This window comes from Macrotis lagotis, chromosome 4, assembly GCF_037893015.1.
Source record: "Macrotis lagotis isolate mMagLag1 chromosome 4, bilby.v1.9.chrom.fasta, whole genome shotgun sequence".
NCBI lineage: Eukaryota > Metazoa > Chordata > Mammalia > Peramelemorphia > Peramelidae > Macrotis > Macrotis lagotis.
In genome coordinates this window covers 222,530,182-222,544,113 of record NC_133661.1, presented here as the reverse complement: position 1 = coordinate 222,544,113, position 13,932 = coordinate 222,530,182, and the positions used below count along the sequence as shown (strand labels likewise).

Genomic DNA, 13,932 nt, shown 5'->3' with positions numbered 1-13,932 from the left:
CAGGGATTGAAGTCCACAGCTCTCCTGCACCGGAACTCTTCCTCTAGCCCCACCAGCAAGCTCCCAAGGGTCAGCACCAACACTAATGCCTCTGTTCCCTAGTTGACCCAAGCCCCCATGGTCGACCAGGCTCTAGCTCCAGCGCTGATCAAGCAGGTCCAGTTCTTGGGCCCTCAGGATCCCAGGCTCTAGCCCCATTTGCTAATCCTCCACTAATCCAGGCTCCCAGGCTCTCTGGTCCTGTGTTCCAGGCAGAGTCCTTCCTCTGTGCCTGGACTCACCTAGGATTGTGGAAGACAAATCCTGAGGTGGATGTTCTTTCTCCTGGTTTTTCTTTCTGGGTTTTGTTGATTGGATTTCTGTTAAGAAGTTTGTTTCATAGCATATATGGGGGGAAGATCAGGAGATTTTAGAACTGTGCCTGTCTTCTCTCTATGCCATCTTGGCCAGAAGTCCTCGACACCCTCCTTTTAAGAAATGAAAGACCTCAGTACTGTATATTACCACTGAAGACTACTGGGATCTCTTCTACGTAGTTTTAAGAAAAGGAACTTCAGGGTCCCTTCCTAACTTAAGTCCTCTTGGCAATGAAGGGGATTAGGGCAGGGGAGGATACAATGGAATCCCATTTCTTGCTTAATATAAAATAAATTAATAAGGATCTTTGAAATCATGTCAGTGATGTAAGCTACTTGAGGATTTCATTTCTGTCTTTGTATTACCAGTGTCCAATTTGTTGTTGTTCAGTCATGTTTGATTCTTTGTGACCCCATTTGGGGTATTTTTGGCAAAGATAATGTAGTGGTTTGCCATTCATTTTCTTCTACAGCTCATTTATAGATGAGGAACCTGAAGCAAACAAGATTAAGTGAGTGACTTTCCCAGGGTCACATGGTTAGGAAGGCCTGAGGTTACATCTGAACTCAGATCTTCCTAACTCCATGTTCAGCATTCTAACCATGTGTTATCTAAGGATCATTAAATAAATGAGAGTTTTGTTGATCATCTTTCTGAGGAGACATTTACATCAACTACTCACTAGAATATATCTTTGCTGCTCACCAGTAAACCCCTCCTAGGAATCTGAGAATACAGGACCTCTCCTAACCCAGGATTTATCTAATAAAACTTAATTCTCTGGAGGGAGTCTTCGAGGGTGAATACCATCAAAACAAGGGCACCAAAGCATAATACTTGACCTGCTAGAATATTAAACAGCATTAGCCAGGGGACAAATCATTTTCCTTTGCCTATGAAGAAGTTGTCTTGGAAACAGAATTTCTCTCAGGATGGAAAGCTTTATATTTTATGAAAATCTAGTAATGGAAGCTTTTATGGTTTGGCAGTGGGTGCCCATGAAAATGATAAACACACGCCCACACCAAAGCTTTATTGCACGTGAGCTTCCTTTCTTTCGGGACAGGGCCAACTGTTCTTTTTCATTTGTGATCTCTAGAAGGACTTGCTGTAACCTTGTCACATAGCTCCAGGCACCCTGAATGCAATTTTCCTATTTGAAGGAGTTCCTCTAACAAGTGATAATAGTAGCATATTTTTGTTAAATGACTTCCCAAGGTTAAATAACTAGTTAGTGGCACAGCCAAGACTCAGCCTGAAGTAGCTTGGTGATGCAGTGGATTGAGGGTAGGATCTACAGTCAAGGGCACCCGAGTTTATATCTGGCTTAAGATATTTACTAGTTGTGTGACCTTGAGTAAGCCATTTTACCTTGTTGACCTCAGTTTCCTCATCTGTAAAAATAAGCTGGAGAATTGAAATAGCAAACCACTCCAGTATCTTTGCCCATCCTGATGGGTCATGAAGAGTTGGATGATCAAACTGCAACAACCACAGGTGGTATGGTTCAGACTCAAACTGAGGTCTTTTTGGTCCAAGTCCGGAAGGAGAACAAACTTCAGTTGCTTAGAATAAAAGGTTGGGGTTGGGGTGGAGGAGGAATTTTCCCCACATTTATATAGGCAGTGCCTTAAGGTTGTCAAAGCTCTTTCCTCACAATCACCCCATAGGTGTAGTGCTTCCAGGTTTACAAAGCTAATTTGATACCCCTTTGCTTCCCAAATCCTGTGAGTTAAATATAAAAACCATTCTCATTTTATACATGAGACTTAGAGGAAAGGTACCTGGCCATGGTATCATGGAGAGTATAAGATTTGAACCCAGGCCTCTGCAAGCCCAGTGCTCCTTCCACTCTACCAGGCTGTCCCACTTTGAGAGTCTAAGGAGACAGCACTCCTAGTGCTCAAAGAAATCACTTTTCACATCCTTATAGAATTGAACTCAAAGGTGCATCTGAAACTTTTTTAAAATTCCAAGTCAAAATAATTCTTCCCTCAAAGTTTCCCTCTGGTCTCTCTTCATAGGGGTGGCCCTGGTTTCTCAACAGCTGAATCAGGTAAACTTGGTGTGGCATTTCCTAGCATTCTGAAAAGACCCTAAGTTTGGTCCCATTAGTGATGGATTATATGGTCTATCTGAGGACCAGCTGAACCAAGTGTAGAGTTGGGTTCAGGAGCACAAAGTCTGCTGCCAAGGGATGAATTGCATTTGGTCCCAGCTGATGCACGAAATACCTTTATCTAGATAGGTTGAGGGGCTGTGGGATGTGTGGGCATAGTGACTTTTTACAGATGAAAGGTCACTGTCTAGAACACAGTAATTGCTTAAAGAATGACTGATTGAAAGCAGGGAATTCTTGGACTGGTGAGATATGTCTCCACTAAGCTTTGGTGAGCCTGTCCTATAGCAGAAACTTCTTGGCAAACTGCAGGATTGTTAGGAAAGGATGCTGAAGTAATAATACTAAATGACACCCAATCAACCAGAAGTCTCTGTATAGATGGACAGATGAGGGACCCAAAAGACAACAATTCCCCCTTGATCTCTAGACAAGAAGGCCAAGACTGATGAAAGAGGGATAGAATCCAAGGGTTTCAAATATCCAGGTAGCAGCTGTTCATGGAGTGAAGAGGGCACTGTTTTTCTAGACCAAAGGTTTATCTCCTTTTCTTAATACTTCTAAAGTCCATGGGCCAAACCTTTGCATGTTATTTCTTGGCTAATACTTCTATTTCAAATTCTCAATTTGCCCCCAAACAGAATAAAGGATTTAGAATGGCAAGGGACCTTAGAGATAATTTAGCCCAAACACCCCCTTCAAGAGGAACAAACTGAGGTTCACAGAACTGACCTGAAGTGACTTACCCAAGGCCAACTAATGGCAGGGCTAGATTGAAACCTAGGTTCTCTAATTCCAAATTCAGTGTTCTTTGTACTGTACTGAGCTGCTGCTTCTTTCAAAGGTCTCCTAATTCACTTTTTCATCATTGAATGAGATGGAGTAATAAAATGTGTCAAATGCTAAATAGGTGCTTATATCTTTCTGAAGAAGCTTGCAAAGAAAGCCTTCTCTTCTAATCCCTTATTCCCTGCTAGTCCCTCCACTCCTTCCCCATTAAAAAAAAAGTTGCAAAGCTTGAGTAATATTTCAAACATCCTAGTCCTTTCCCATTTATTTTGACAGCAGGCTAAGAGTCATCCCGATACAATGACAATTTGGGGGGTTTTGTGTGTGAATAGCTGTATTTCAATATTTCCTCCAGTCCTGTCTGCTCAGCCTTACCTTCCCACAGCAATGGCACAGAAGGATCGTCATAGCTAATGTCATAGTAATCATTACCATCCTCCAGCTCACTGTTCACTGTGTTTCCATTGGCAATGTTTTTTTGTTGGATTGTGAAAAAGGCTTGCATCTTCACATTGTACCTAAAAAAAAAAAAGGTCAAGAGAAGGCTAAGGACAAGAAATAGCCTTCTGCCCTCTAAATGTGCATTATTCATGATGACTATTTGATGCAGAAAGATCTGCAGAATGTTTTTTTGCAAGCACAAGCTTAGGTTAGTAAGTTCAGTAGAGGCTTTTAAAACCACAGACTTATCCAGTGCTAGAGCCAGAAGGGTCCTTAGATGTTATCTGGCCCAAACCCCTCACCTGATACATGAGCAGAGGTGATTTGCCCTAGGCCACCCAGGTAACAAGTGATGAGGTTTATGATTAGAACTAAGGCCTTGTAACTTCAAATTCTTTTTCTTTATGCCATAAAAACATTCCTGACACCTGAATCAGCCATGAGCTACCCTCTCTTTTCTTATTTGCAAGGTGAGCCCCTAAGACTGGCTTCCCAGGTTAAATGTCCTCTGTGGGGAGATCATTTGGGACTGTTTACTTCATAATGCCCACATTTATCTATTACCTTTTTCATAAACCAGTGTAGGAGTGATTTATGCCCTCACAAAAACCATCAGAGAGAATTTTATTTCCAGAGGGAGCACAAGTGGGCAAGATAAAACAATAATGTGCCTCTGCATCTCTGATGAGCTGGCTCACTAGGAGTTCTACCTGGAGATGTTAGGAAAGGAGGTCAGATATGTTTTAGACAGAAGAAGCCTAGGGACTGGGACTGCCCTTTGAAAGTATCATTTCTTCCCCCAGCATTAGCCCATCTTGAGGAACAGGGTGGAAAAAGAATGGTAGTCATTGGATTTGGGGACTAAAAACTTTTTGAATTAATTTATGACTGAGATAAGAAAGAAGAGGAGAATGAATAGGAAATTATTTTAGTTAACAATCCTCATTCAGTACCATTCCCCAACTTCCCAATGACAATTCATTTAGGAGCATTTTGAACCATTTGGAAATATTGTTCTCTTCCCCTTCCAACAACCTACCCCTCCCTCAATCAATTCCTTCATGTTTTGCCTTTGCCCCCCTTAAGTGAGGGACTGAATTTGAGTCACTTAGAAGATGAGATGGATTCACAAAACCAAATAGCACAGTACAGAGAAAAGACACAGAACTTACTTCATGATAAGTATGTAAAATGCATACATAATGATTAGCACCAGACCTTCCCACCTCAAAAAAAGAAACAGGAAAATAATTAATCATGTTGTCCAGGGATTCCTATATTGTAAAGTTCAAGGCATATATGAAAAATTTGACTCTTACAATTCATCAATAAACTTTTATTAAGACCTACTGTTTACCAAGCACTATGCTAGTCAATGAGCATACAAAGATGGAAGGAAAAAGGCCCCTGCCTTCAAGGATCTTACATATTCTCAAGATGTTTTTAGGATGAAAGAAGTACTAGGAAAATGGGATCTTGAAAGTCCCAGAAAGTAATGGTTGTCTGTGGTAGGTATCTGGTAGCTATTATAATCCAATTAAACAGATTGTTGTTCAGTAGCGCCTGACTCTTTGTGACCCCATGGATCTTTGACCATGAGGACTTCTTGGCAAAAATATTAGAGTTTGCATTTCCTTCTCCAGTGGCAAACAGAGTAAGTGACTTGCCCAAGATCATACAGCTAGGATGTTTCTAAGGCTGGATTTGAACTTGGGTCTTTCTGATTCCAAGTTCAGTACTCTATCCTCTGCAACAGTCAATTATTACTGTTCAATTAAATGATGGTTAAAGGCAATATGGTGTTATAGTGGATAGGGAGCTGGCCTCAGGTCCTGGTTCAAGTCCTCCCTTAAACTCTTACTGGATAATTCATATTCTCTGCAGTTAACTTGGTGACAAACATCTCTGTACTTTGTCTATCTGGTCCTCTGAGGACAGACATATAGGGTCATACTTGTCTGAGCCTGGACAAATTATTAACAAACCACTCTAAGACCCTAAGTTTCAGACAAGATGCAGATCTGTTAACTCATCAAAGGCTCCTTAAATGGGGCAGCTAGGTGGTGCATGGATAGAGCACCAGCCCTGGTGTCAGGAGTACCTAAGTTCAAATCCAACCTCAGACACCTAATAATTGCCTAGCTGTGTGACCTTGGGCAAGTCACTTAAACCCATTGCCCTAAATAAAAGTTCAAAAATTTTTTTTTAAAAAAGAAAGTTCCTTATACCAATGAATCAGGTACAGTCCCTGTCCCTACTATGTGTCAGTCACATGGGGAGGTGATCCTGGAATCTTGAGGGCCATAACAGAGAGGTGCAAATTTTGATTGGTCCTAGAAAGATAAAAATACTACCAGGTATGGGTCTGAAAAGAGGCTTTCTGTCTGGTCTCAGACAAAGAGACAAAGATCAGAGATGCTTATTACCAACATAAGCACAGTATATAATGAAATGTTTAGGCATGGTAATTCTTTAAATCCACCTATGAGGGATGGGGGACCCTACAGATAAAATCATGTTTTCTTGAAATATTAAAATACATTTTAAATATATAAAGCTTACAAGGTAATTTCTACCTAATAACTGTTAGATAAAAAGCAGAGTATTATTATCTTCATTTTGGAGATTTCAATTTGGAGAAACTGAGGCCTAAAAAAAGTTCTACCTACAAGTCAAATGATAGAATTAGGACAACAAGCTCACACTGTCTGACTTTTAAGTCTTACACTTTTTCTATTATGCTACACTGTTATTCAATAAGGAATCTAGGTTAATACAGAGATGAGGATGGTAATACCTCTGGAGAGTTTCTGGGACATGAGCCCAGATTGTTCCCACTGTGGGACTTACTCAAGACTCTAGTTCTCCAGAAAGAGTTAATCATCCTTATCTTGGAGATAACACTTAGTGAGAGTAGGGAAAGGAGAAGGGGAAAAGGAAGTTTGGGGGTTTTTCTCTCTCTTCACCTTTAGCAAAGATAACTGAATACAGGATTTCTTTAAATTCTAGGCTAGCAGAACCCTCACAAGGCTCTCCAAGCTGGATGGAGTGTGAAGGAAAGGAGGTTCTGTAATTGTCCTCTACCTAAGGTAGACAGACACAAGAGTTGGATTGAGTCAGGTTAGATTCCCCACCAATTTCCCTTTTCTCCTAAAACAACCTTGAAAAGGGGTTTAAGATTCTGGGTTGTGGATCAAATCTATCAATAGTCCTATTGTTTGCAAATTGGGGCCCAAATTCTCAGAAATGGTCAAGATGATTGGCTGATAGAAAATGAAAATGTACTAGTCTCTACAGTGGGAGACATTTATAATGTAGCTTCCAAGAAATACCTTTATTAGATAGGTCAGACTTATTATAGTCTCTTCTAGGAGGCAACTATAAAAGGTAAAAATTCTTCCTTTGTTAATACACAATATAAGATGTTAGAGGTGGGAGGGATATAGTGGTCATTTACCAATTTTAAAGATTTGAAACTGATGTTCTCTGAGAAGTGGCTCGCTCATGGTCATAATGATGACCATGATGATTGGTAACAGATCTGAGATTCAAACTGGTCTGACCTACCAGAATTTTCTTATGTCTCTTATTAAAGTCCTCAAGAACCCAAGGTCACCTCCATTCCATGGTGAGTGAGGGATATGAACTTGGTCCATGGTTAGGACAGACACTAGACCTGTAATTTCACTAGACAGAAATGTTCAATGACTACACTTTTTCTTCAACTTAGAGGTAAAATGATATAATGGAAAGGGCCCTAGATTTAGACTCAGAAGACCCAGTTTCAATTCCCAGTGCTATTATTTACTTTCTTTATGATATTGGAAAAATAATTTAATATCTCTGGGTCTCGATTTCCTCATCTGTAAAACAGGAATAATTTAAATTTCCCTACTTATCTCATAGAGTTGGGAGGAAAATGCTTAGCAAACTTTCAAATGTTAATATAAGGCATCTGGATAGAATAGTGGATCTGGAGTCAGGAAAACCTGAGTTCAAGTCCAGGTTTAGTCATTTATTAACTCTGTAACCCTATCGACTCCGTAACCTTTGTATTGCTTCTCATTCATCTGTAAAATGGGAATGATTGTAGATCCTGCTTCCTAGATTTATCATATAGATAAAATGAGATAGTATCTGTAAAGTGCCATATAAATGCTTGTTACTATTTATTATTATTATTATTATTGTTATTGTAGAATAATATCATCTTGACTGCCTTGTCAATGTTCTTTCCATTGATGCCCTTGATGAGGAGCTGGGTTTTCTTAGCCAGTTGGTTTAATTACTATCCTTCCTAAAATTTTATCATGTGTACATTCTGAATTGCCTTCTAAGAATATTTCTTAAGCATTTCAATAGTGCTCTGAATTGTATTGGGTCCTATTTGAAAAACGAGCCAGTATAAAAGAATACAATTTCTACTTCAAAAAAAATAATTGATTATTGAACATGTTATGGCTTTTATTTTCAGAAGGGACTTTGCTAAATTTATATTGTTTATCAAAGAGAAGAGATTTATTGTGTTAACAAGGGGTTCTAGATGCTAGCAAAAGGAACATAGAGAAGAGCTATACTACAAACAAACTATAAAGACAAAAACAAATTATAAAAACTTACCACACAATTTTCTCATCATAAATGAACTGGAAAGCAAAGAAACAAATGAAAAAAATACAATCATTATGCATCATAAAATAAAAGATGACGTAGATTATTCAGCATGTGAGGGATCATAGATTTGTAGAATGTTGGATTTGGAAAGAAGCTTAGGGCATAGAAGGTAAAAAAGGTAGGAGGATGAAGCTGGAAGGGATTATGGAGATAATTTGTTTTCGTCTTCTCATTTGACCTCAGAGATCATCAATATGAAAAAATGGAGGCTCAGGAAGGACCAGGTTAAAAGTCACACAGTAAATGATGGAATATAGAATGGTAGAGCTAAGACCTTAGGAATCATCTCCTATTCTCTCATCTCATGTTTGATAATTTTGGGCATTTCCAGAATGTCATTTGGCCATTCCCACTCAGTTCTCTATCAATGGTTCTCAAACTTTCTGGATTCAGGACACCTTTAAAATCTATTCATGGACATGAATTTCTCCCCTCCAAAGAGCTTTTAGTTTTGTTTATGTGGGTTATATGTATCAACATTTACTGTAGTAGAAATTAAAACATATTGGTATTGTTCTAAAATAGTTTTGACCTCACAGATCCTTTGAAGAGGTCTCAGGGACACTCCAGGGAGTCCAATTTATAGTTCAGTTCCAGTTTACACATTGAGAATCACTGCTCTCTTTAAATGCTAACCATCATTATTAACTATTATCATTTCCCAACTCTGCAGTTATATTAAATGATCCTACAAGAAACTTGGGACAGTAGCAAGACTTGCAAAGGACAGCTCAATTACATTATTTTATATGAAAAATAAATGATTAGAACCATAACTGTACTCCACAAATCTGCTGTCATTAACAAGAAAGCTATTGTTCTTGTTTGAGACATGAAGTTTCAGTCAACAAATAATGATAGTCATTAAGCCTACTATGTGCAAGACACTGAGGATACAGCAAAAAATAGTAAAAATCATGAAAAAAACAAGTTAATTGAGTTTGTTTTAAAAGAATCATGGAATGCTAGCCCAAGATGGGTCCTTTGTAGTCATCTGGTCCAACTCTCTCATTCTGCAGAGAAAAAAACTGAGGCACTAAAAACATTTGATAATTTGCTCAAGGTCCTATAAAGAATCACTGAATCAGACCTATAACCTTAATCTTTTGATCCCCAAATCCAAAGCTCCTTCACCACACATCATTTTACTTACAAAAACAAAACAAAACAAAACAACCCTCTGAAATAGATGAAGTTGCTCTTGTCTTCCTGGCAGTGACTCTCAGCAATTAGACTCATCTCTCCTATTCCTGGCCCCAAATACCTAAAAGGACTTATTTTTTTCTCCTTAGTTCAAGCATAATCTATGATTTTAGGGATGTAATTGCTGAGCTAGTAAAAACTCGAGATAGCACCTCTTTGTTGAAGTGCAATTTAGAGACATGACTACCTGTTCCTTTAGCCTCTACAGCAATGAAGTGCTAGGATTACAATTTATAATCTGGTTAACTCAGTTTTATTAAAAATGACCATCTGACTTAGAGCTAAAGGGACCTTAACTATCTCACCTAATTCAACTTCTCATTGATTCTGAGTTCTTAAAGGCATAATATGATGAATATAAGCCCTGATAGACCTTATCAACTTGAAAAGATTCAGGGATGGAGTATATTTTATTGATTACATTAAATAGGGAATAAACAGCAGAACCAGGATTCAAATCTTCTGACTCAGATATGTGACTCCTTACATTGCACCATACTGTCCCCTAATAGTTTTCAGGAATACTTTCTAGGCTTCTTACTCTTTACTTCCCACAGACTATGACCCAGCTATAATGGACTACCTGCTATTCCTTGAATATAACTTTATTTCCCCAACTCTGTGTCCTTGCATTAGATTTTTTTTTTCCATTTGTAGAATGTTCATCCTAGTCACCTCCACTTTTTAGTTTCCTTGGCTTCCTTCAAGAATCAGCTCAAATGCCAATTTTTTCCAGGGAGTCTTTCTCAGTCACTTCAGTTCTAGTGTATTTTCTGAGATCACCTTGCATTTACTCTGTATATATCTTTTATATCTATCATTAGTTACATGTTTTCTCCCCCATTAGAATGTCACATCCTTAAGGGCAGGAAGTGTTTTTGTCTTTTTTTTTTTTAATATCCCCCAAAAGCTTAGTAAATGCCTATTAAATGCTTGTGAACTGACTTCTAGAACTAGTTTCTGATAGGTAAGATTATCTTACTTTCTGGGTCTATCATTTTGTTTTATAGGTCCCAATATTGGACATATAACCATTCTTAACATGGGAGGGGGCTCTTGGTTATTTCATGGGCTCAAAATCATGATGCTTCATTTATCTAGCATTTCAGGAATGAGCTGTCTAATAAAACTAATTTTTCTCCAGATGATTATAGTTTACCCTTTCAATAGTCAAAATTCAATTTTAACCATTTGGAATGGAAATCTCTTAAAAATATATAACACATGCCAGGTAGAGTGGCATAATCCTATAATCCCTACTACCAAAGAGACTGAGGTTAGTGATCTCTTGAGCCAAGTAGTCAGATGTTGTAGTGGGCCAAATTTAAGTTCAATATCAATATGGTGAGTACTAGGAATGTCCGTAGGAATGGGACACTAAGTTGTATAAAGAGAGATGATATGGTCCAGGTTGGAAATGGGACAGATCAAAGTTCCCATATCATTAGTAGTGGGACAGGACCCATGAACTTCCAGTTTGATGAGATAGAGAGAGACCCAGATTCAAAAACAAACAAATACGTAAATAAATATATTATATATTTCCTTGCCTGCTTAAACAGATGATATACATATTTGATCACTCTTGAGAATTAGGCTCTCAGGATTGCTATTGTGATATCAATTATGCTATTATCTGTAATCTAGTGATGCCTTTAGGGGAGATTTTTTTTTTTTTTTTAGGTTTTGCAAGGCAAATGGGGTTAAGTGGCTTGCCCAAGGCCACACAGCTAGGTAATTATTAATGTCTGAGGCCGGATTTGAACTCAGGTATTCCTGACTCCAGGGCCGGTGCTCTATCCACTGTGGCACCTAGCCACCCCTGCTAGATGCTCTTTTAACAAATGCTTCCAACTTCTATACTTTTTGAGTTATAACTTCTTTTAAAATTTTTAAACTTCTTATATTATTTCTTCCTACCTTCTAGTTTTTCTAATCTGCTTGTGGAAAAGGAAAAAACATTTTGAAAGAATCATGAGTAGAGTAAGAATATGAGATTTGGGTGAAAGGTACTCTATGAACTTTGGAGCATGAACTTTCTGACATCTCTTTTGGTTTCTTGGAAGATGATTACTTTCTGCTGTTTGCTTCCTTCTAGATGTTCATTATGAACTGGATGACTGCAGTGGCTAAATAATAATCCCAGAATTTGGGAAATGTTATTTTCCATAATGGAAAAGTGGTCAGTGATGTATACAAAATATAAATATGATTAGTGGAATGCCCTATTTTTCTCTTTTTTCCTAGGTTCTGCTGAAGTCCTTCTCAATGTCTCATCATGGGAAGATGATCTTGAGATCTTTTTGCCAAAGGTACACAAACTCTGGAAAGTTTCGCACCAAACTGAGAAGTCTGTGAGCAGGGCCACTTAGATAGACTATCATCTGAGAACTATCATTGATAAATTTGTAGAGTAAAGATATTGGATAACAGATTTCTGGAACAAAAATTATCTACTAAGCTAGAAGAAGAACTGTTGTCCCTATTAGGAAGAGAGAACTCATAAAAATGAAAACACATTCCCTTCAAATATTAATATAACTAAATCCTTGTTAAGCATCAAATTTAGATCACTGGTGAAACTGAAGCTTAGAATAGATGGAGAAACTTACTGCAATGAGAACCAGGACAGACAGGGTGTAGTATATAGAATCTCTCAACACTGCCCACCAGGTCAGATGGACCACCTGGAAAACAAAACAAGGAGATGTTAGCTACTTCACAGCCTCTTGCTTAGTAAAGGGGGAAAGGATGCAGTAAGGATTTCCTATTTGGATAATTAGAAACAGTCCAGTATTCAGGGGAAAACACATGTCTCATGGATACCATTTTAATCTTACCTCTCACAAGAAGCAATGAAGTGGAACCTTGTAATATTTGTATGTGGTTCTTTAAGTATTCAAAACTCAAGCTTTGAAGAGTAAGCAGATTGCTCCAGGTATAGGTGGGTTCTCAGCCTAAAGTGTTTGTCATCTCAACAATCAATCATATGTAGCATTTGTGCATTACTCTGGTCTCTTCCTCTTTTACAGATTCATTGAATAGATTGTTCCAGAATAACAATAATAATAATAATAGATTGTATTTCTATATTGTTTTGCAGTTACAAATCACTATATATACATATATACATATATGTATACATATATACATATATGTATATATGTATATATACACACATACATATATGTATATATATATATATATATATGTATAATTTCATTGTCCAGCAACTCTGAAATTAGTAGCATAAATGTCATTATCTTCATTTTAGGTTGTAGGGAAATTGGGACTGATGGAGTTTAAATTGCTTGTCCAAGGTTTACACAGTTAGTAAGTGGCAGGACATGTCTCCAGATCATCTCAATCTCTTTAAATTAACAGAAGACAAGACCCACTTTATTCATTTCCCCAAATAAGCATTTAGCAAATGCTTGCTGAATTTAACTGATTTGGGAATAGGGCAGCAGACACTCAAATGTTTGTTGAATGAATGAATGAGTACAACCCTGCTTCTAAGTCTATTTTTTCAGAATCTTTTTAAATAACTCTATGAATTACAAAGAACTGGGCAATTAGGGGTGAGAACAATCTGGGATCCCATTGGGAAGGAATAAATTAAGGAAAATATATCCCAAAGCATTTCAAAATAGGCTATTCATCCCCAGACTGTCATAAACAGTGGTCATTGCTTATGTAGACACTACTTAGGAGGACAAAGATGGGATGTCATAATACAATAGTTTCTTTGTTAGAGGAAATTAACACAATAGGATTTAATAGGTTTAAATGTAAAGTTCTGTATTTGGGTTCAAAAAATCAGCTGTACAAGTACTGAATGTGGGAGTCATGGGCTAGAAAAATCTATTCCAATTGACTGTAAACTCAGTATGAATCAGACAAAAGAGCAAAAATGTTAAGCTGTATTAATACAACTATAGCATCTAGCGTGAAAAATTTCACTGTGTCTTATTTTGGCTAGATCATAAATGGATTTTAGTGTTAAGTATATTCACTTGTTGGTCATGAGAAAAGCTGAACTGTGAAGTATGAGGACTGCCTGGAGGAAGACTAAACTTTGCAGAATCTCCTCCAGTCCATTGATAATTCCCAGTAACATTCTTGCCATATACCCAGGGAATTCTGATACTGATGGGAGCCCAAATATAGAAACGGTGTTTTGAGTTATCAATTATTTTTTTGGGCCATGGAAATTCATAAAATAATCTATTAATGGCCAAAAAAATAATTTAAAAAATGCAATATTGGAAAGAATGCTCACAACAAGGAAATCATAGATTTTAAAAAATTAACTTAAAAAAATAGATAAAGATTTCAACAATGAAAGA

General features: G+C 37.6%; 1 protein-coding gene across 1 annotated transcript in view; it reads right to left on the bottom strand.

The window, feature by feature from the left end:
* SLC24A4 (solute carrier family 24 member 4) overlaps positions 1-13,932 on the bottom strand; it is a 247,227-nt gene that overhangs the window by 65,074 nt on the left and 168,221 nt on the right. Inside the window, exons 8-11 of the mRNA XM_074236269.1 lie at positions 12,196-12,270; positions 8,327-8,352; positions 4,879-4,932; positions 3,641-3,783 (exon numbers count right to left, since the gene is read on the bottom strand). Of these exons, the coding sequence (XP_074092370.1) occupies positions 3,641-3,783; positions 4,879-4,932; positions 8,327-8,352; positions 12,196-12,270 (298 nt within the window). The remainder of the gene's footprint in view (positions 1-3,640; positions 3,784-4,878; positions 4,933-8,326; positions 8,353-12,195; positions 12,271-13,932) is intronic.